Genomic DNA, 22,840 nt, shown 5'->3' with positions numbered 1-22,840 from the left:
TCAGGATGGTTGCAGATTTTACTCTCTTGACGTCCCCTTGAACGACATGAGCGATTGACAATAGTGAGGTTTTTAATACGTATATATCATGCAGATATTCTTGGCGTATTTGTCATGACATGAGGTTTCATTGTGATATTCTAAAGTATTTTAATTATACTCTATGAGACCTCCTTTACCAGTGGCAAAAATATAGTAATAGGTTTTTACCCTTTCAACTGGTACAAAAACTGACACCTTTATACAAGGCATCATGTTTGCAATAACCACAACACAAGCAGTCAAAATGCAACCAAAAAGAAACAACTCTGATAATGATTACCAGTGGCAAAATATAATAATAGGTTTTTACCCTTTCAACTGGTACAGTTTCAACTGGTACAGTTGAAAGAGTAAACAAAAATGTCACTGGTAAAGGAGGTCTCATAGTGTAGATGCTTACCCCGAGCTCTCAGTACTCTGATAGTGCGCTGTTTTTGAGTTGTACGCCTTTTGGCGTCATCTGGTCCAACACCAATGGAGACTAGGCTCTAAGAAAAGCTGTCTCGGGTGTGGACCAATCAACTTCAAGGACAGTGCATATCATTATCAGAGTTGTTTCTTTTTGTTTGCATTTTGACTGCTTGTGTTGTGGTTATTGCAAACATGATGCCTTGTATAAAGGTGTCAGTTTTTGTACCAGTTGAAAGGGTAAAAACCTATAACTATATGCTAATTATATTACTGTGTGCCTGTGATTTTGCACTATGTTTCACTTCAAGTAGACTCTGCTTTATCACTTTAAGCAGGTAGTGGTTTACCTGTATGGGGCATTGGGGTGGCAGCACACATATATTCATACAAAAAAATACTTATAAAAATGTAATAAACTATGGAAAAAAACTGCTGCTGGTCAGGCAATGCCCCATGAGCTGCCACTCAATTGAGGCAAATTGTTACTGCTACCGCAGCAGCTGCTGATCTTTAAATGTGATGGTACCCTCCATTAAACCAGCATGTGAATTATTTGCACTGTTTGTGTGAATTATATATATATATCTCCCATCCCTTACAATGTGCATGGTTACTTATACTTGAAGTTTTGTTGAGGTTATAATCAATATAATTGTGTTTCAAAGCGAAATAATGTTAGGCTGGCTTGGGATGCAATCCATCAACGTGTCTGGCTATATCATTCTGCCTTCTTTTGGCATAATGGCAGCACATTTTGTACAAATTATGCCTGATGTTGTAATTTGCGATTCATGGAGTTTTTTTTGTCTACACAGCACATTCCACTGGGCCTCTGTCCACGAGGTGGTTCGGGTAAAAGTGGGCTGGCGAGCTCCGAGCATGGCCACAAAGTGGTGTCATTTCCCGACAGTGCACGAGCAGCAGCAGCAGCAGCAGCCATTCTGGCAGCAGAATCTACCATTAAAATAATGTTTTTTCTCAACGTTTGCCATTTTCAATTGTACTGCTGGAAAAATGTTTATAGTAATAATGTAATAATGTTTAGTTTCATATAATGTTGAGTACAAGCAAATTGCATCGCACAACCGCAGACAAGCTGGAAAGCAGATCGGCGATGAGCTCGCACCAATAATCGCCCTGCAGTCCTCTGTATACTAAGATGTTTCGAGCCAATTAATGAGTCATTATACACATGGCAGGAAACCGGAGCACCCAGATAAAACCCACGCGTGTGTGGGGGAAACGCTCGATCCCACACAGAAGGGACAGGTGGTGTTAGTCCGTACAGTTGCTGTACAGATTTCTCCTGGCAAACCAGGCTAGGCACATCGACGCCCACAGGAAGTATAGCAACACTTCAAGCGATTAAACCAAACCACTAAATAGCTAATAACAAGGAATGTTCCCAGGCTGTTGAATCGCCTCTTTCTACAGCCACTTATGTCATTAGCCATTCAGGCTACACCGGATATTGTTGTCTTACGAAGCGTGTGTGTGTATGCATTGTGTGAGAATGCGTCTGTCTTTCTATGTGCATGTTTCTGAATGTATGGGGAGCGGTAGTGTAGTGGTTAGCGCGCTGCGCTCCAAATCCGGTGACCCGAGTTCGATTCCCGCTCACAGCCAACACCAGTGACGATGATATGAACCGGTCCTGGGCCTTCCCTAGGTCGACTCAGCCTCAAATTAGTACCTGGTGCTGTGTGTAAACATCGCCACTGGGGAGGCAAAGGCGGCCGGGCGTGGTGCTGGCCACCCACCCCCTCGCGTGCCGTTCCGGCCTTCATAGGTGCTCGCAAACAGCACTTGCCCCAACAGTCTTTTAAGGCTATACGGGGATAGTTGTTTGTTTTGTACGTAGATGTGCACATGTTAATGGCCATGGCGCTGTTTTGTGCATAATGTGAGGAGCGTATTTGTTGGTGCACAACAATATGAATGCAGAAACTTGAGTTGAGTTAGTCAGAGCGTACGTAAGTGGTGAGCGGTATCAGAACTTGTTGTGAGCCTCTTCCCGGTCGACTCAGGCTTGAATGGGTACATCAAGAGCACGCACTCTATCACTTTGAGGCGTGGGTTTGTCCATCCCAAATGCACTGGGCTGCAGGGTGTCCTGCCACAATTACCCCACCGGCAATTTGATGTTTGAGTCGTATCCTCTTATGTTTGAGTCATGCGCTCTATGATCACGGCTTTCCTCCAGGTAACCGAGTTTCCTCCCGTATGTTGCAGCGCTCGGTGCTGCGAGAATCTTCGGGGCAAAACGTATCTCCTCCTCCTCATTGTCATCATCGTCAGCCGCAGTAGCAGCAGCAGCAGTCACCATGCTAACACCCACGTGTTATTGTGCCCACACACACACCCACGTGTTGTTGTGCCCACACACACTCACGTGTTATTGTGCCCACACACACTCACGTGTTATTGTGCCCACACACACCCACGTGTTATTGTGTCCACACACACACCCACGTGTTATTGTGCCCACACACACTCACGTGTTATTGTGCCCACACTCACGGGTGGAACAACTTGAGCGCGAATCGTTCGGAGTGGAGCACCACTTTGCCCTCCTCCGCGCGCGCACCGCGATCAGAGTGATTCTTGCACGCGGACAGAACAACGATTCAGCACTTGTGCAGAATCCTTGACCACCCGTTGGCTTTGCGCGGACCTTGCCCTAACCCCCCCCCCTCCAACTGCTTCTTTGGAACACTCCACAGTTGTGGCCTTGGAAGAATAGGTATGCGCGTTTTGTATGGAATCGTCCGTGCGTGAATTTCTGCGAACGTGGCTGTCTGCAAAACGACGGCAAAAATTGCTCCACGAATCGAGCCCAGCGCATCATTGGGCTCTCACTTGGCTGTGAACACGCTTACTCATCGTCACAAATACAATCCCGTTTATCTCGGATTTTAGAAATTAAAATATTATCAGTTCTGCTGCTGGTAAAGGGCTCCTGAATTAGCTGAAATTGCTTGCGTTTGAGAAAATCTATACATGAATCTGGGTAACGGTGCAGACATGCCGATGTGGTAAATCAGCCGTTTCACTTCACCGTTGAAAGAGACTGACACAAATAAATCATTGCAAGCGAAGGTGTAATTACTAGAGCGTTTATATTTTATGACCACTGCTGGAACATATACCATTTCACTAACATGGCATCTTAGTCATGAATTGTGTGCTCCCTGTTTCTGAGAGGCAGAGCTGTAACTGCTTTAGGGGATGCAATCCATAGTTCGTTTCTTGATAGCTCACATCGAGTCTCTAACATAAATCAAGACGACAGACCCCGAGCAACTTGCACTGCAAATTCTAGACTTTTTAGACAAACATGGCAAGGGAGCGCTGTTCTCATTACGGGTGAAATACATATTTTATGATTGTGGTTCGTCATTGGGGTTGTTGACCATACTTCACCACGCTGGGCAGTCAGGATAAGTTTGTGATGGGGGGGGGGGGGGTACCCAGGACCAGTGATGTTAGCTTTGGCTGAGAATCAGTTGGTGGGTTCATACCACAGTGCCCTAACCACTGCACTACCACTCCATCCCAAATATACCACTGAATACACAATAATGAATCTATCCACAAGGCTTTTAATATGTTCTAGTTACAGACGATGCAAAATGTGTCGAGTGTTTTGTGGATAACGCGATGATCCTACCATCACGTGGCATGGACATCACATTGGGACCTCCTGTGGTCCACAATAACAATGGACATTTTCAGTCCAGTTTGTCTCTGCGTTTAAGCTTCATGGGAGGTGTTTTTTTTGCATATTTGTTGCAAATATGCAAAATGAACCGGTTGAATCGTAATTTTAGCAAATCGTTCACCAGAACTGAACTTTTCAAAACCACTTTGAAACCTAACTGGTTCAAGTGGTATTCGGTGCACCTGATTGGCACTCAAAAAACATCGTAAAGGCTCCCTGAATTAGCAGTCTCCAACCCACACGACGCTGCAATCCACACGACACTGCAATCCACACGACACTGCAATCTTGAAACAACGGTTGCAGGCTGCCTCCCAGTGGTGCGAGTGTGAACTTGGCTCGGGACAACAAACTTCACCCCGCAGTATTTCCCCGCACACTTACAACGATCAGCTGACAGGGTCAACACAACGTGTGAAAACTGCGCTCGAGTCAGCCGGAATTTGGAGAAAGCCTAAATAAATTACTGCGCCGTAAACAATCAAGTCACCTGGTATGGTGTTTGTGCACCGTGGGGAGCACAGGTTGATGCGTCTGCCGGTAATATCAAGCCAGTGAACCCATGGCACCTGGGTCTGTTCCGTGACCTCCTGCCAGCAGTGAGCATTCCACACTTCACGTGGCTTCGAGGTGCACCTGGCCTGGCACAAGCGCCGTGGTGACGTCACCGCCACTCGGTGGCGAGCGGCGACGATAATTAATTCTTCGCCGCACAGATGGAATTGGGGAATCCAATTCAGCTCAATGAGTCCGTGTAATATGGAGGTGGATACCTACTTTACATTACTGTATCCCTCCTCGCTCGACCACGCTTTGCAGCGCCACATCTTCTCTCATTGTTGTACATTTGTTTCACCAATGGACGAAATTCAACGTGCAATCAGTGACTCCATACCCAAGGACGAGGAGCTCTGCGGCATTGTGAGTCGGTCATCCTTCGGCATCCGTTGATGTTCGCTGTGTTTGGTTTGCTGCGAGTTCGCTTGCAACTCGCGAGATCGAGCGTTTGAACGACATCCTTCCACCAGAGATCGCACTAAATACATGCCTACACAATGTAGCTCGCTTGCTGAACACGGCCCCAAAGGACCACAACCTCAACCGGCCAGAAACACACTGCACAAACACGCTTGTCTATATATATTAAAGGGAAATTTGTGAATATGTGTGTCTGTTCAAAATGTTTAGCATACTACCCGACATGCAACAAACTGGAAAGTTGCCATGTGGGTACTTTCCAGACTGTACACCATGCAAAAATTATAAAAATAGACTTTTGTATTTGGGGGGGGGGGGGGCATAATAATGCATATACTTTGCACGGCAAGAGAGCGGTGACAGCACATCTGTCATGTGACCCGTATACTGAATCGTAGCGGAGTGTGGCTGCTGATGTCACCCCAACCCTCCGCGGGTACAGTGCCATACAAATGTGTTGCAGCTCTAAGGCGTTCTAAGCGCAAGCATTGGTTTATTATTTGAGTCGTTTACTGCCTTACGCACCCTGAAAGTTGTGTGTGTCTGCAGCAAGCGCGTGTGTGTGTACCTGTGGACGCGCGCGTGTGTGCGTGGGGAGCGGTAGTGTAGTGGTTAGCGTGCTGCGCTGCGCTACGAACCCGGCGACCCGAGTTCGATTCCCGCTCACGGCCACCACCGGTGACGATTATTTGAACCGGTCCTGGGTATCCCCTAGGTCGACTCAGCCTCAAACGAGTAACTGGTGTGGTGTGGCCGGGCGTGGTGAATCCAAGTCCCGGGCGAAGCCGGGTAGTAAAACTAGTAACATATAAGAGTCATTAATACGTTTCTTGAATCGAGCGAGGCTTGAAGGGCTCGTGAAATGCGACAAGCTTCGTCAGAAGAATCGCTTCAACTTTCCACATCCCGTGAACCTCGGTCACCCGAACCTGATTGGAGTCTCATCTCATGTGATATGGGTCCTGGTTCTCCGACACAGCTGAGATTTTACTCCAACCAGAGACATTTAAGCCGGCGGACTTCACTGCTGACTGCTTTGTTTCGGGTGCCTCGGTCACATATCGCCTCGGTCACATATCGCCACAGACACAGAGCCATTGCTTAGGGCATTGCCGAGGGCTAGGGCCCTGGGCGAACACGAGGGATTACAACGTCAGTGTAAGATGATGGATGCGTATTCTGTGTCATTGCTACAAGTGTTTGACTGCTGGAAGGGTGAACTATTCCCACACTTCACGTGGCATGGCGGACGAAGTCCCTGCGTGGTCAATTTGCCCTCGTATCTCAGTTGAAAGGCTAAAAAAGGTGCAACCGTGCAATTGCTTGTTCACGCCACTGCTATCCCAAGTGTCTCCACTAGAGGGAGCTCTAGTGGGTATTAGGATGGACTCCTCAGTGATGACCAGGCACATGAGGAGGAGGTGGGATCACCTACGCACTTTATTCCACCAGACGCGCCCTGCCCATCAACTAACTGCTGGGTGGACAAAGGCGGTGGCGATGTATTAAACGTGCCCATTGTTGTTAGTGCCGTGCCTCTGCTATGGCTTGCAGTTCGGAAAGCTGCAATTAGCAAGTGACTGGAGAAGATCAACAACACAAGTCTACCGCTGCACGAAGATCTACAAAATCTACCTTCTGAAAGTTCTTCCATCATCAAGACACCCACTGCGGTCTAGATAGCCACGTCAGGACTGCTTGGGTGATACTGGCTGGCGAGATGGGAGGGGGAATCAGCACCGAATCAGTTCCTTGTCGGGGATCCTCCAGTCCGTCCACCCGACTTCACCAAGCCACGCCATCAGGGGGCATTGCTGGCAGGTTGTGGACACAGGGCAAGGCCGGTGCGCTGCCAACCTCCACCGTTGGGGTTTCCGTGACGACTCAAACTGCAGATGTGGCACCGTGCAAACAACGTCGTCCAGGAACCCTCTATCGATATTGGATTTGCTGTAACTAAGAAACACAATTGCAGTCTGCATAAACACTACTGGAATAGCATAACATAGATACTGCAAACAGAGGCATTACGTGGTTTCCAAGTGTTATGAGGTGGTGACTCACAAGTCATTTTAGTGGCCACACCTGGTTCGGTATCCAACAGGTATTCTTTATACTGGTAGGAACGAAGTGGTCCAGACCACCAATAGATTAATGTGTCCGTCCGTCCGTCCGTCTGTCCGACAAGATGGCCGCCCGCTCCCCCTGCGATATGTGAACTAAACAAGATGGCCGTCGCTTCCGGTGCCTCACGGCGAAACTTTAAACTTCGTTTCAAAATTACTTTACTGAAACGCAGCACGTTTTTAAAAAAAAAAATTACTTTACTGAAACGCAGCACGTTTTTTTAACACAGAGACAAGAAACATTTATTAACACAGAGACGAGATACATTTAATCGCCTTATTTGTGCACGAAAAGCACGGCGCGAGGCCTAGTGCGGCAGGCTTCGCGAGGCCTAGTGCGGCAGGCTTATTAACACAGAGACGAGATACATTTAATCGCCTTATTTGTGCACGAAAAGCGCGGCTTCGCGAGGCCTACTGCAGAGGCTTCGCGAGGCCTAGTGCAGAAGGCTTCGCTAAGTCTACTGCAGAGAAGCCTTCGCGAGGCCTAGTGCGGCAGGCTTCGCGAGGCCTAGTGCGGCAGGCTTATTAACACAGAGACGAGATACATTTAATCGCCTTATTTGTGCACGAAAAATGCGGCTTCGCGAGGCCTACTGCAGAGGCTTCGCGAGGCCTAGTGCAGAAGGCTTCGCTAAGTCTACTGCAGAGAAGGCTTCGCGAGGCCTAGTGCAGTAGGCTTCGCGAGGCCTAGTGCGGCAGGCTTCACGAGGCCTAGTGCGGGAGGCTTATTAACACAGAGACGAGATACATTTAATCGCCTTATTTGTGCACGAAAAGCGCGGCTTCGTGAGGCCTACTGCAGAGGCTTCGCGAGCCCTAGTGCAGAAGGCTTCGCTAAGTCTACTGCAGAGAAGGCTTCGCGAGGCCTAGTGCAGCAGGCTTCACGAGGCCTAGTGCGGCAGGCTTCTTAACACAGAGACGAGAAACATTGAATCGCCTTATTTGTGCACGAAAAGCGCGGCTTCGCGAGGATCTAGTGCAGAAGGCTTCGCTAAGTCTACTGCAGAGAAGGCTTCGCGAGGCCTAGTGCAGCAGGCTTCGCGAGGCCTAGTGCGGCAGGCTTCGCGAGGCCTAGTGCGGCAGGCTTATTAACACAGAGACGAGATACATTTAATCATCTTATTTGTGCAGGAAAAGCGCGGCTTCGCGAGGCCTACTGCAGAGGCTTCGCGAGGCCTAGTGCAGAAGGCTTCGCTAAGTCTACTGCAGAGAAGGCTTCACGAGGCCTAGTGCAGCAGGCTTCGCGAGGCCTAGTGCGGGAGTCTTCGCGAGGCCTAGTGCAGAAGGTGGTGGTCAATTAATCTCAGATGTGATCGTTTGGAAATGAAAGACTACGAGTCTTTAAATCTCACAGCGTTTCTTGTCAAAACAAACACTTTTAATTAACGTTACACTAGAATACAGTAATTTTTTCTTTTACTCCTCTATACCCGGTCGATATCCCTGTACCGGTGTAGGGGTGTCAGGGGAAGGATTCCCACCAATAGGTGGGTTAGTGGGAGGGGTGATCAAGGAGATATAAGGAGAGAACGGGCGGGAAAAGGGGGCCTTTGGCGGGAACGAGATTGGGACGGCTGGGGACAGGTGTGAATTGAAGAAAAGGAATAAAGGACGAGACCCCTGCAATCTCGTGTCGGCTCCTCTTTACACCGGTACTAAGTATTATTCCTACCAGCCCACCCCGCAGGGTCCTGTTTTATTATTAATGTAAAAGGTATCCTAAACACATCTTAAAATATATCAGCGCGCTACCCAGCCACGTTCAAGGTATCAGCTCACTCACCCCCCAAGAGAATTCCCGATCTCTGGCTCAGCCCCCCTTCATACAGGCGGAGATCTCTCCCTTAACAATGACTCCGTTATTAAACCCAGCTGTCCCCCAATTGCCTCACTCCCTGGGGGAGTTACCACACTGCCCAAGCAGTCATCCTGAGTGTGCGGATCGCACCTCAACCCCAGAGCCATCGTCTTCACGGCCATGGCCACGACACAAGAGTGATCCGTCGTTACGGCGTCACCACGCGCTTGGAAGCTATCACTGCGTGGATTCCCAACAGTGACTTTGGTGCGCGTGTTGTTTGCTACGCACGTTCTTGCGTTTGCCCATTGGCCACTCGACTCTCGTTTACGGGCCCTATGTAAAGACTTGAGCAATAAAATCGCTAAAATTAAAGGTGCGACCCCGAAACTCGTTGAGTCATGCCACTGCCGGCACGAGATGGCCCTTTGGAGCAGTGGTTCTCACCCGGGGTGGCTACGCGGACCCTTGTGGGCACGTGGCCACTTCCCAGGGGGTTACGTGAGGGTGGTCTGCACACGCGTGCAATTCTATCATGCACGACAGTCGTTGGTGAATAGTCACGTGTAAATATGGAGACGTCAAATAACGATACATTTTGAATCCATCTGGTAACGTAGAACGATTTAATAGACCTTGATAAACTCACTGATCGTAAACAATGTAAGCAACAGAGCGTCCGTTGATTTTGTGTTGTCCGCTTGTAGTTACGAGCTAGTTAAGGATACTTCGAAAAGTTGGTTAAGCTATTGATGTTAATTATTCTTACAGTTAGCTCTCAGAACCCGTGCTGGGTCGGGCAAAGGTGGGGGTCCTCGGTTTGAAACAAAAATAAATGCCACAAGGGCGGTAACAGCAGCAGCAGCAGACAAAGGTTGAGAGAACAACCTCTGCTGTGAAGGGTGTTGAGTCTGCTTCTTGCACGATGATCAAGGTGGCACTACCCACATCTGTACCCACCGCACACTTCCTGCCGCTTGCGGTATGCCCATCTCCACTGCTGAGTGGACAGATGCGGCCAAATCTTGACTAAATTCACGTGACTTTACCGAAAGACCCAAGAATATGAATTCCTTCAGTCACGAAAGCTTTAAGTCAAGATTTAACCGCCTCTACGGGGAGGGTTTCCACACAACTATTCAGCCTGATGACGACCGCTTGCGTTGCGATCGAATCGTCGTAGTTTTTGTTATTTTTGTTATTTTGTTTGAACCTATCTACAGTACGTGGCTTTACCGAAAGACCCAAACAATAGAGGCGCGGAAGTTGAAGAAATGTGAATTGTTTCTGCTCCCGCACCAGAAGATGGAATAGAACCCTTGCAAGCCCGGGGCTCGACACCATTCCACCAGTGCCGGATGAAGCTCGTGCAGTGTCTGTAGCATTTGTTATAAAGGGGCCATAATTTTTTTTAAACACGTAAATATTAAAACACATACATTTTAAACCTTACATAGTAAAGTAATTGTAGTTTGTTCACGTGCTATAAAGCCAGATAATACGACACATCGCTAATCTTAAACACCCAGTCGTTCATAACAGTTCAAGGCAGTATAGTACTATAGTAATAGAGCATGTGCAGAATTACTGAACCGGAATTGATAGCTTGAAAGCATTTAGCGCGGCGCCCTTGAAAGTGCCAGGCCTGGAGCAACATGTGTAGCTACTTTTGCGTCGAGGATAATCCGGTACTGCATTCCACACGAATGCTACTTGCGCCGTTACCTGCGCTGTGCATATTTCACGGCAGCGTCCGGAATCGCTCTCCCTTCACGGGAATGACCCCAACTTGTAGCTGCGGTGCAAGACCGAGGGCGAGGCGCAACCAAGCTGGAAGGGCAGGGATGACGATTCAGGCGCGCACTCGGCAAATTGACTGAACTTGTGGCCGGTTGGACTGTGCTAATCATTACATCAAGGGAGTTTCCCCCAGCCACCAACGTGTTGTACCAACATCTTGTATCAACATCTTGTACCAACGTGTTTTAACTTGACTTGAACAATTTAGAATGCAAGGCCGCCTCCAGCTCGCACCCCATTCCCATGCCACGGAGATGAATATACACAACGTACACAACATAAACAACGGACACACGATACACAACGTACACAAGACTATATACACAATTATCACATATCATGTTCACTTAGTGTATAATTCTAATGTACTAAAAATTATTTTTTACAGATATATAAATCAGCTCAAGCATCCCATAAATCGATTCAACCTCACCTTTTTAAACTTGCTTTAACTTAAGATTATTTTATAGTGTTCTTTTATAATATGCCTTCGATAGTAATGTATTATAATGCAAGTTTGTTTTATGTGGACTTTGCTTTTATTCTTCTTGTGATTTAGTCTGTTAACAATATATATTTTTTTTATCTCTACGGCACTTTGAATGGCATCCTTTGCACGAAATAGTGTTTTAGAAATAGACTTGATTGATAAATCACGTGACTTCTGCGACGATAATCTAAACCGGTCCGGGGACTCCCCTAGGTCAAATGAGCCTTAAACGAGTACCTGGTGCGGTGTGTGTAAACATCGTCACTGGGGAGACAAAGACGGCCGGGCGTGGTGCTGGCCACCCACCCCCTCGTGCGCCGTGCCCGCCTTCATAGGGGCTGCTCGCTCACAGCGCCTGCCCCAACAACAACCACAGCGCGTTCAAGGCCATATTGGGGGATCTCTGTGATTGGTCTGGAGCCCACGCCCCACCCCTTCGAGTGTGACGTCGCCGCATTCCGAGAAACAACGCCGGCTCGTGCGCTTCTCACCATTGGCGTGGCGCTTCAGAGAAACGTCGCGGCAGTTCGTTACTGACGCCGCGCGGGGCGTGCGCGTGTGTGAGTATATATAGGACGCTTGGCGATAGCGTGGAGCTTAGTCATCTTTAGAGATTGTGTTGTTTTGCTACGAGCGAAAATGTCCCTGCTTCTTTCAACCGTTTTTCTCTTCGCATTCATCTCGGCCAGTTACGGTGAGGCGACTGCACACACCACATCAGCTTTGTAGCCTTCGTTTATAGTTTATAGATTCAGTGTATGCCGGGTGATAAATCCCATTAGCAGTAATACTACCTAACAGCCTTGTTGTTACCAATGCACTGCTGGATGGAAGCGTCCCCATCCTGTCCATCGTGATGGCTATTTGGCCATACTGTAGTTGTGTTGAATAGAACATGTGTTTGTAAATGTTGCGAAGTAACAATCGAGATTTGAAGTTTTCGTGACTGCCAGGATTCATACTCTTTGGTTTTTTCGGTAAAGTCACGTAGGTAAAAAATTAAAAAAATAATTAAATCACGACGTTTCGGGCGTAACACAAGCGTCCTTCTTCAGGTGGGGACAACTTAGCGAAAGCACAACCGCTTAAGTGTCAGAGTCAGTTTAACACGCAGGATTTCGCGACCAATATCATCCATAATAGAGGTTTTTGGGTTAGATCGTGTAAATATATAAATGTGTCGTTAAAACCCGCCACCACCCGACACAACCAACACGTTAAGGTTGTCACATAAACAGAACGTGCCAATTCGTCACGAGTACAGCACTAACCGGTGTGTTGTTAGGCGTATATGTACCTATGCGCAGGATATGTAACTGTATGCAACTATCATTTTGACATGACATTTTCAATGTTTATGCGCTGCATGAAACAATAGAGACTTTAGAAATTGTTTAATGCAGCCTTGGCGTGCATTAGCCGGACGGTGGTGGCTATGCACGCCCACAATCCAGCACTGTGGAAGCCAGATCACACGAAGATTGTGAAAGCCCCTTCCCGTGGGCGTCGAGGACGTGTCACGCCCTGGCTTGCCACGAGAAGGCGGCCATTAAAAATGTGGACTCCACCACTTCTATGTGTACGGGATAGTGTTTTCCCTCGCACGTGTATCTTACCCCCAGGCGATTTGGTCCCCCCCCCGCATGTAAACACTCATTATTCGGCTGATACCACCTTAATGTATAGAGGGCTGCAGAGCTTGAGCAATTGTTGGCACCGGCTCACCGTGTGGCTGCTGCATGTCTGCTTGTCAGTGGTTCCTCCTCGCGCCTCTGAGTTCTCGCTTGGAGAGTGAGTACATGTTGTGTGCATTGCAAGTTGAATTATTATTTCTGTACACCCGGGCTTGCGCCCAAATATTATCTCCATTCCCCAGTCACTGGATCAATCGTGGTATCTGAAATGTCTAAAAGCCTCCTGCCTTTGATATTCCTTGCTTGAAGCCGCTGGTGTCCATCAACAGCATTAAAACATCAACAGGCCAATGCACAAACCTTCATGAATTAAAAATTCAAGGCAAGCCACGGTGCGATTGTGGCCATGTAACCCAACATATGGAGGGCAATATAGTAAACCATTATCTGCTCTCCTTCAACGGAGGAATTGGACAAACGCCGCAAACTCTTCCCCTGAAGCTCTCTCGTGGCTAGCAGACCTTGACATTGACAAACAGCCATACACACGAATACGCAAGAACAGGAGCAACCGATTTGAATATAAAACAACGGGCAACCCATTTTGCGGACGATTCTACCAACAAAGACTCCCGTTGCGTTGTCTTCGACCTTATTTTCGGACGTTACTTTTAGAAGTTTTAATTGGTGAAGGCGACAATTTCGCAGGAATGTCCTCGCCAAGAGACACAATGTTGTTGTTTTTTTTTCGTCTGACCAACCTTGTGCGAGATATAGAGCGGGGCATTTGCGCAAACATGATCATTACTTTTGGGGAATTCGCAAGCGGAATATTTCAACCTCATACTTTGAAGGCAGCAGCACTGGTTCCTGCCATAGAAATATGGACTTCTGACCATTGCCTCAGGACATCCAAGAGCGATGAGCGACGCCCATTCAATGCCACGCGCTGGGGACACACTCCGTCGCCTCTGTAATAGAGTTCGCGCAGCGCTCTTTATACCAACATGAAAATAATGAATTTGCTTCGCGTTTGTGTTGGTTGCTCTTGTAACATTTATAATTCCCATTGTTCACAGCTGGCATCAAAACAGGAGTGGCGGCTGCTGCGACAGGCGCAGGTGAGTCGACCAAACATAACGTTGATTACTTTTATTTGCATTTTAGATACTGACATACATTTCACGTGAATACATAGCATTGATTTATAATTGTAAATGTATTTCACATTTTAATGGAATTTATTATATATTCTCGAATTATAAATAAACTTTTACATGTCCATCATTCACTCGAATCAATCTTTCACGATGCTCAATCTAATTCGGGGTTCAAACTCTGAGAAAAGATTTCCAACACAGCTGTAGGGATGGATGATGACACAGCACCAACAACACGATGTTTAAGTTCTTCAAGGTACCCTTGGTTTGCTAGTGGATGTAGACTTTACTTTTTTGTAACCCCAGAGATGAACATCTAATGGTGCTAACTGCTAAGTCGGGTGAACGGGCTGACTTGTCATTATATCAGAAAAGGGGGTTTCCCATAAAACAGAAAGAAAGTACCAATCGATATTCACAACAACCTAAAAGGTATAAGTCTAATGCATATATTCTTATCAAATTTATGTTAGTATCTCGAATAACAATAACACTTAAATTTTATTTTTGGTATATACTGTACATTATTTACTGAGTATACAACTGTTACTGGTAGGAACCTCCTGGTTCCACCAGCCTACAGGGGATTATTGTGTCCGTTCGTCGTGCATATAAAAAGGGAGGGGTGGGGCTGGGTGGGGAGGGGCTGGGTGGGGAGGGTGGGGAGGGGCTGGGTGGGGAGGATGAGGGTGGGATGGGTGGGGCTGTGTGGGGAGGGGCTGGTCACCCCGTGGTGCCCTTATAAAACTCAACGTTTAACCTACTCACGCCGGCTTGTGCCCGCCCTCACAGTCGGCCATATTTGCGGAATACACCACGCCGCCGTTGACCCTGGCCATTGACCGAGCCACCCAACGTTCCTACCAGCTCCCTTCGCAGGAATGTGTTTTGAGTTGTACCAAGGTTGTCCACCTCTGAGCTACAAAGAACTGGGACAGATCATTGGAAGAAGACATCTCCCAATAAAATAACTGCATGCAAATGCGTAGTCTTGAGTGGTGTATTAGAATGCAACTGCTTAAAACCAGGTCTTATAATGTCCTAATCATGGGGAAATGCAGGGCAGGTGGCAATCCCAAGTGACAATTGTCACTTGCGTTTTTATACACGGAACTTTGAACAAAGCAAATAATTGAGGTCAATATTGTGTATTCACCACGATTAAAACACAATTATTGACCATAAGTGTGACCCCTAAATTGTTACAATTCATCTAATCCACAATTGCTTTGTGAAAACTGTTGTTTTTTTCTTCCGACTTTAATTTTTTCTAATGTAATGTAGTTGAGCCTGCATTGTCACCCTGACACATGAATTGGGCTCGGTGCAAGGAAAGCTTTATACTGCAAGTGCATGACATTACTGTAATATCCATAATCGAGGTTTTTTGGGTTAGATTGCGTAAATATAAATGTCGTTAAACCCGCCACCACCAGACGCAGCCAATTAGTAAAAACAAAAAACTTTTTTTACGAATAACATGAGTGGCGAAAGCCTACGTGTTGAACGTACTGTGTGATGTGTGTGCGTGGTACGCAGCGACTGTAGTCACCGGAGTCACCACCGCGGTTTCGGCTGCGGGATTCACCTCGGCAGGGATAACAGCGGGCTCCTACGCAGCGTCGATGATGGCCGCGGCTGCAACTGCTGGCGGTGGCGGTGTAGCGGCCGGCAGCACGGTGGCTATTCTGCAGTCCATCGGTACATTCACGCGCCCTCTGTAAACACTGCCGTCGTGGGTTTGGCTCGAGATGAGACCAACGTGTTCTGCACCATTGCATCGCTCGGGCTCTTCCAGCATGTCGTTTGGAACCCCTTTGGCACGCAGGTTCCAGCTACTGGTTAATGGGGCCATGATTGGGAGAAATGGTTCTAGTACATATATATTTCCATTTAAAGCTTTCGTGACTGCAGGGATTCATCTTCTTGGTTCTTTCGGTAAAGTCACGTAGAAGGGAAATAATAAAATAATAAAAATAAAACATAATAAAATACAATTCTCACTACGTTTCGGCCACAACACAAGCAGCCGTCCACAGGTGAAGACAGAGCTGTCTGAAAGACAAGGCTCCAATGAACACGGCTAAGCTTGGCAGCGTATTTTAAGCTGGGTGGGAGGAGAAGAGCGCCTTGACAAAGGAGTTTACATGTCAACAGAAGAATTTAGCATTGAATAAGCTGTGTTAATGTGAGAGAATTAGCAGGATGTTATAGTCAGAAATGAGCATGTAACTGGGAGATTAGTATGATGTTAATGTGAGGAATTAGCATGTAACTGGTCACGGAAGTGGCTATGTTAAAGTCAGAGTTAACATATCAACAGAGGCATTTAGTATATTGACGCTAAAGAACTGCAACCACCCACTATCATACAATAAACCGATGTGAAAGTACTAAATATAAACTACATCAATATAATCAATGTACTCAGTATATTCTCCAATAAGCTGAGCTTTTAACATTAAGTAACTGGGTATACAATACACTATATAATGACTATCATATAGTGAACCTATAAAAAAATAAAAAATAAACTACATCAATATCATAAATATACTCAATATAATCTCCAATAAGCGGTGTAATATATAAGTTATTATATATTACACTTCAATGTCGCAAAAATTATTATAATATGCCTCCATCTAATATTTTTTCTTACATCACACGACTATACCCCGTATTATAAACTGCCATAGACAGACCCCAACATTGAATTATACACTGCGTTACTATAGACTATAATAATATTAGACTTGTAATATTACACTATGTATTATTCTACCAACCCTACTGTATACCACACTGCTGTATATTCACTATGCAATTACGATATTACCTCATGAATTAAATTAAACATTACACTGTTATACTATTTACGTGACTTTACCGAAAGAACCAAGAAGATACATATATATCGGTACTTGGGGAGCAGGCTGGCGCAGTGGTAACACGTGTACCTTAACAACAACAAGAACCTGGGCTCGATGCCTGACTCGGGTGCCTTTCTGTGTGGAGTTTGTCTGTTCTCCCCCTCAATAAACAGGCAGGCTTCCATCTACCCAATCAGGACATTTGTTTCCGAACCTATTTGCCATGCGTTTGCCATCACATATGGCTAAGCGTATGATTCATGCTGTGTTTTGAAAGGCAAAGTCACTTCAAGAAAACGCGATGGCATGCACCGCGTCACTGATGTGTTTGTGTTTCCTTCTGCAGGCGTCATTGGACTTGGAGCACTGGGAACTGCAGCAACTGGTGGAATCGGGGCGTTAGTGGGCCTTTCCATTTACGGTCTATTCAAGGCAGCCAGCAAATAACCCTCGAGCGAGAGCAGAACCAAATTATGTATTTATCAATACAACATTTATTGACTTGTCTCAGTTCAACAATCATTCTCTAAATGTATAATGGCCTGCAATTGATCCTACGTCTGGCCTGAGGAGGGGGGTAACGTGTGGAAGGATCCGCGAGGGCGAGTCGTCGTGTGGGGTTTATCAAACGACGGCCGTGCTCTCGATGAGAGCTTGGAGTTGGGGCTGCCGCACAGCGTTAACAAGTTACACGTCGCGAGTGTTTAGATAAAAAACAAGTTCTGCTGGCATGAGACTTGTCTGTGTGGGCGGTGATTCTGCCCGGCACCGCAGACACACGGGACCCTCGTCCCGGCCACGGGCGAGGGGTCGTCGTGTCCCATCCCCACACGCGACCCTGAATTTTATTATTATTATTATAACAAAGCGACTTGTTACCACCTCACTACCCTAAACAAAGTGCTGGATCGCCTTAGTAAAAAAATACATAGATAATTTAGCGGGTATTCTGAGCAGATCGGTGAAGGTGTGGCAAGCTGGCGCTGTCTTGGGCGGCCAGCTGTTTAAATTGCGATCAAAAATAAAATGTTTTAATGATCTGCATGTAACCCCCCCCCCCCCAATACTTGTATCACCCATATCCTGTTGTGACTGTTATCTCAGACGTTGGGACCATTGAGGGTGTGCGCTGAGTGGGGGAAGGGACATCGGGCAGTGCAGGGGCAGGTGCTAAGCAAGGGGTGAACGTGAGGGCAGCTGGGAGAACGGGAGAGGATGCTCGGGCAGGAAAGTGGAGCCTGTGCAGAGGATATAGGGCAGCGTTCTTCACTCAATTTCAGGAGGGGGAGGGGCCACTTTCGCCGATAAGACATCAGCAGCAGTGTGAGGTCCGCCACACATTTGAAACCATCGGGAGTTTGACAGCAGCACGATGATGATGATGGGAGGTGTCACCATTTGAGTCTTGTCGGGGTGCCGCACGTCAGGGAGCCGCTCTAAAGGCCACCAGGGGCCGCCAGTGGCCCCCGGGCCTTGCGATGAAGAACGCCGATACAAGGAGAACGGTTTTGAGGGGGGAAGTGTGAGAGGGCGGAGAGTCAGCGGAGATAGAGGGCAGAGTTAGGGGAGTCACCGCGTAGATAACGGAGAAGGACGTGACAGCCAGAAGGGTGAGAATTAATACCCGATCGTGTCTGTTAAGTGTTAAGTGTTGTTTGCTCGAATATCGGTGGCCATATAACGCTGTGATTACACGTTGAGCAAATAACCCTGTTGCTAAAGTTGGAGCGGGGAGTTGCGAGTGGTGTTTGAGAGCGGCGGTATCTGCATCAGAGAGGAGTTTTCAGTCACCTCCAATCAAAATTTGTACCCTCAAATAAGCAATGAAAAATAAAATGAAGCACTCTTAACTGAAGCGTGCATTCCATGTTTCGTGTTGTATGCGTGACGTTCCCGACCCCAATCCCGCACCCTCCTCACGGGGCCGATTCTCCGACAAATCACTCTGCTGTGTTCCTCAAGTCCCGTGGTCGTTTCAACTCCTCCGCTGCCTCCCGCTTCTCAATGGCTCCCCTCTCAACTTCTTTTCCTCTTAATAACATCTGAGACCTCCCCCCTCCCGCTCCAGCCACCTCGTAACCAAATTCTGCCCGCCACTCCACAGATAAGTGTAATCCTCTCTCGTGCCTGTGTGTCTCCGGTCTGTCGTTATCCTGCATTGAGCCTCCGATTAGCGCGAAGTTGGCTACGCTCGGTGCGAAATGAGTTCAACGGACACGTGTAGACACCTCCTGCCCTCGTCTCCCCACCGTAGCCTTTGGTGCCATCTCTCCTCCCGTTCGCCTGAGCTCCCTCTTGCCTCCCCAACCCATTGCCTCGTTTAGCATCACCCTCTCCCCTATCCCCTCTGCTCGTCAGCCCTGTGCTTCCTCTTCACCTGCAACCTTGCCACCAGATCTGGCAAAGTCAGAAGGGGGATTCATATTGTGACAACCTCGACGCAAAGCTCCTTGTCGTCACCCGCATCCATCACTGTCGTCATGAAATTGCCACGCGTACAGCAGCAGTGGCATCGGTGGGCTCCTGAAGACGGCAGCAAAGACAACCGACGACTGACATCATTGTGCTCGAACGTCGTGTTCATCGTCATCGCAGCCACTCTAGAATGGTGCACGTGTCCAGTCGCTGCCACTGTTGCTAGGAGTGTACCTGGGCACAACGCAGGTCACCTGCGAATTTATTTTGTGCCATGATGGTGCAGGACGTGTGGACATCGCGTTTCTGTCGTGCGCTTGATGGGGAGGGGGAAACGAAGGGTCCGGCGTCCTGTCGTGAAGAACGGCGTCGTCTCTCTACCGCCAGAGGGCACTGCAAGTCCACAGTTGGATCTTCCTTTCTGCGCATTGGTCTCACCTGCAAGAACACACCATCCACTGTCGATGTCCACATCGTATACAGTGCTTTAAAGCATTATTAATGTTCGTGTTGTATGCATTACCCTGTCAAATGACGGTCACCACAAATCTGGTACAGTACATTGTAGGCCAAACACATCGTTGCCCTTGCGGCTAACGCGGTTTTAAAATGTCACTAATTTCCATCCACCGGACGTGAAATCACGAGTGTGTGTTTGCAGAGGATTGGGTAGAGCGATACACATCGTGAGAACACTCAAGTGACAATTCATACCCATACATCCGGCCCGCGCTGGATGCATCTTTTATATATACATAAACGCGAATTACAAAGTGCACTTTTAAAATGTATCAGCTAAGACGTGCCTCATGCAGTGCAGTTTTCCTAAATTGCTACACCCCCGCCCTGAAAGGCTGAGATATATCACGTGAAGTCACGATTGGAAGTGCATGCGATGGCAAGCTTCAGAAACAGGGCGAGTGGCTGTGTTGTGATAGTTGGTGTGGGGCTCAAGGGGATGGAGTGGAAGGCAGCGGGGGTGAGGTGACGGCGAGTTGCTGAGGGCTTTGATGTTGTTGTTGTTGTTAAAGGAAGACAAGCTGGTGGTGATTTGGAGTGCGTGGAGGGAGGGAGAACGACGGGGATGTCTCGGGGTTTCATGGAAGAGGATTCGGTGGTAAGGTGAACATGATGGGGTAGACGAAGTGGTGAGTTTGTACGGGAATCAAGGAGATGTGACGGGATGAGTGTGAGAAGAGCGTTGTGCGCAGCTTAAGAAATGTTTCCAGTAAATATCAGTTTAACACGTGGCCGGCTTTCGCGAACAAAATTCATAATAAAGGTTGTGCCCATACCCAATCAGCAGCTCAAGGAATCTGATGAGAGCCTCCCTAAGATTGACATGGCCTACTGCCCTTGGCGTCTCCGGTTTGCAACCTTGGCTCAAAGCCAATACAAAAGGTGGAACTACAATTTGCTTAGCCTTATGAAGTGTCAAGTGTGCAAGCACGGCAGGGTCACGTTTACTGCACTGAGGTTACTCAAAACCGACTTACATTCGTGCAGAGGGACTCGTACTTAATAACCGCACGTCCTTCAGGAGAATCAGCACTCGATATTGACTTGTGTTGTTGCAAACGATTGCGGGCTTCTCCCTCACCACCAGGGCAAACAGCTTGCACGTCCCAGCACAGGATTTCCAAGCAGACCACGTCTGGTGTGCACACACAGCAATTGCAAAATGTCAATCATACCGGGGTGACACCAGCGTTTGTCAATTGTAGGGGTACATACGATGTTTGCATAATTTGTACAGCAATTAGTGTGGGGTTGCCGTGATATTGCGATGTTACAGTGTTTCGTATGGTATACATGCCATGGTAATCTTTAAGTCTGTTTCTGAAAATATATCGTTATATCCCGATTAAAGCTCTAAGTACATAGCTGTTATCCATTAAATGAGTGCTTTGAACATCCTTCAACACATTAATTGATCGCATGCTGCTCATGTTCCCAACATTTCAGAATTAGTTATGAATGTGTGTGTATGTATTGTGAAACTTGCAGGTTATGCGTGATACGGCCCTATGGAGTAGCTTGTAAAGTCGCAACGATGAGAAGACAGGCTGCACTGAGCGAATTGCATTTTAATTACTTTTAATTGATCAACTAAGCACAATTACAACACGATGTACGTGAAGCACAATTACGACGTGATGGGAACCGGATATCGTGATTATCGCAATATTGTGAAAATATCGTGGTCAAAACAGTTATTTTGCGCCACCCTTTGCCATGAGCTATCCATTTTACTGTCGTCTGCAGACTAAATCTCACTTCCGAGTCCCATGGGACAACTTTGTGCCTGTTACACTGTTAGTAAGGTAAGCAAAGGAATGGGTAGTCATTGGATTCTCATGAAAGCACCAGTCAGACGCATCGGTGATTACCCTTCTAAAACCTGTGCCATGTAAGATGTTTGTTGGAAGATGTATGCAAATGACTGGGCTCTTCTTCTTGCCATGGAAGATAAACCAATCAATATCCTTAGTAATTCCTCCTTAGGGGCCGTCCATATATGACGTCACGTGATTTTGGACGATTTTTCACCCCCCCCCCCTCGTCACACGGCGTCACAAAAAGTCAGCCCCCCCCTCAAATATTACGTCACAAAGCTCTGCCCCCCCCAAAAAATAAAATAAAACATGCCTCAAATCGCGTTAAACTATTATCATTGTAGTGCGTATTTAATGTGCCGCTGCACTCTGATGTTGTAGGAGAAAACGTTTATCAAAAAGTCAATTTACTTAAGTAGAACGTGTTGTCTATATTTATTTAAAGTTGCGCATTTTGATGTGACGTCACATTTTTCACCCCCCCGCCCCCCGTCACACGCCGTCACAAATGTCTGACCCCCCCCCCCCCCCCTAGGTGCATGACGTCATTTATAGACGGCCCCTTATGCGTGATGTTGTGGAAATTAGCATCACTTATTATAACACTTCCCACTCACACAAAATCATGATCGTAATATATTCCTATTTTTCGTTGTGTAAATGTCACCTTGTCTATAATCGTCAAACTGCACACGCTGTCTTTGGAGTCAGTGTAACAGGTGTGTGTAGTCACATCGTGACTCGTACTGTACACGGATATCTTACGTGTATCTATTTTTATATTGTATCCAATTTCGTTTCTGCCAACTACACGTTCCTTCATGAGAATTCCGAAGCGAATGTAGAATGAGTTACAAGTCCTGGGTAATGTGTTGCACAAAAGTGATTTGATGCTTGGGCAGTTCAGGAAATGTTCAATACTGCCATGACTATAATAGTGCTTATTTTTGCACTGATGTGTTGTGAAAAAGGCCATTAATGCCAAACTGTCAGACAATGTTGGTATGTTATTGCCTATAATAATATAATAACACTGTAGAGCACACGCACACA

The 22,840-nt window shown here is 47.1% G+C and overlaps 1 protein-coding gene across 1 annotated transcript; it reads left to right on the top strand.

The window, feature by feature from the left end:
* Positions 1–11,848: 11,848 nt before the first annotated feature.
* On the top strand, positions 11,849–18,891 carry LOC144721069 (interferon alpha-inducible protein 27, mitochondrial-like). Its single transcript, XM_078598402.1, has 4 exons — positions 11,849–12,063; positions 14,083–14,124; positions 15,703–15,864; positions 17,383–18,891. Exons 1-4 carry the CDS (start codon positions 12,009–12,011, stop codon positions 17,481–17,483), a joined length of 360 nt encoding a protein of 119 aa, XP_078454528.1. The 5' UTR covers positions 11,849–12,008; the 3' UTR covers positions 17,484–18,891.
* The last annotated feature ends 3,949 nt before the right edge of the window (positions 18,892–22,840 follow it).

Source organism: Lampetra planeri, chromosome 10 (genome assembly GCF_965212315.1).
Source record: "Lampetra planeri chromosome 10, kcLamPlan1.2.h2, whole genome shotgun sequence".
NCBI classification, from domain to species: domain Eukaryota; kingdom Metazoa; phylum Chordata; class Hyperoartia; order Petromyzontiformes; family Petromyzontidae; genus Lampetra; species Lampetra planeri.
This window is presented reverse-complemented; position numbering and strand designations above follow the sequence as displayed.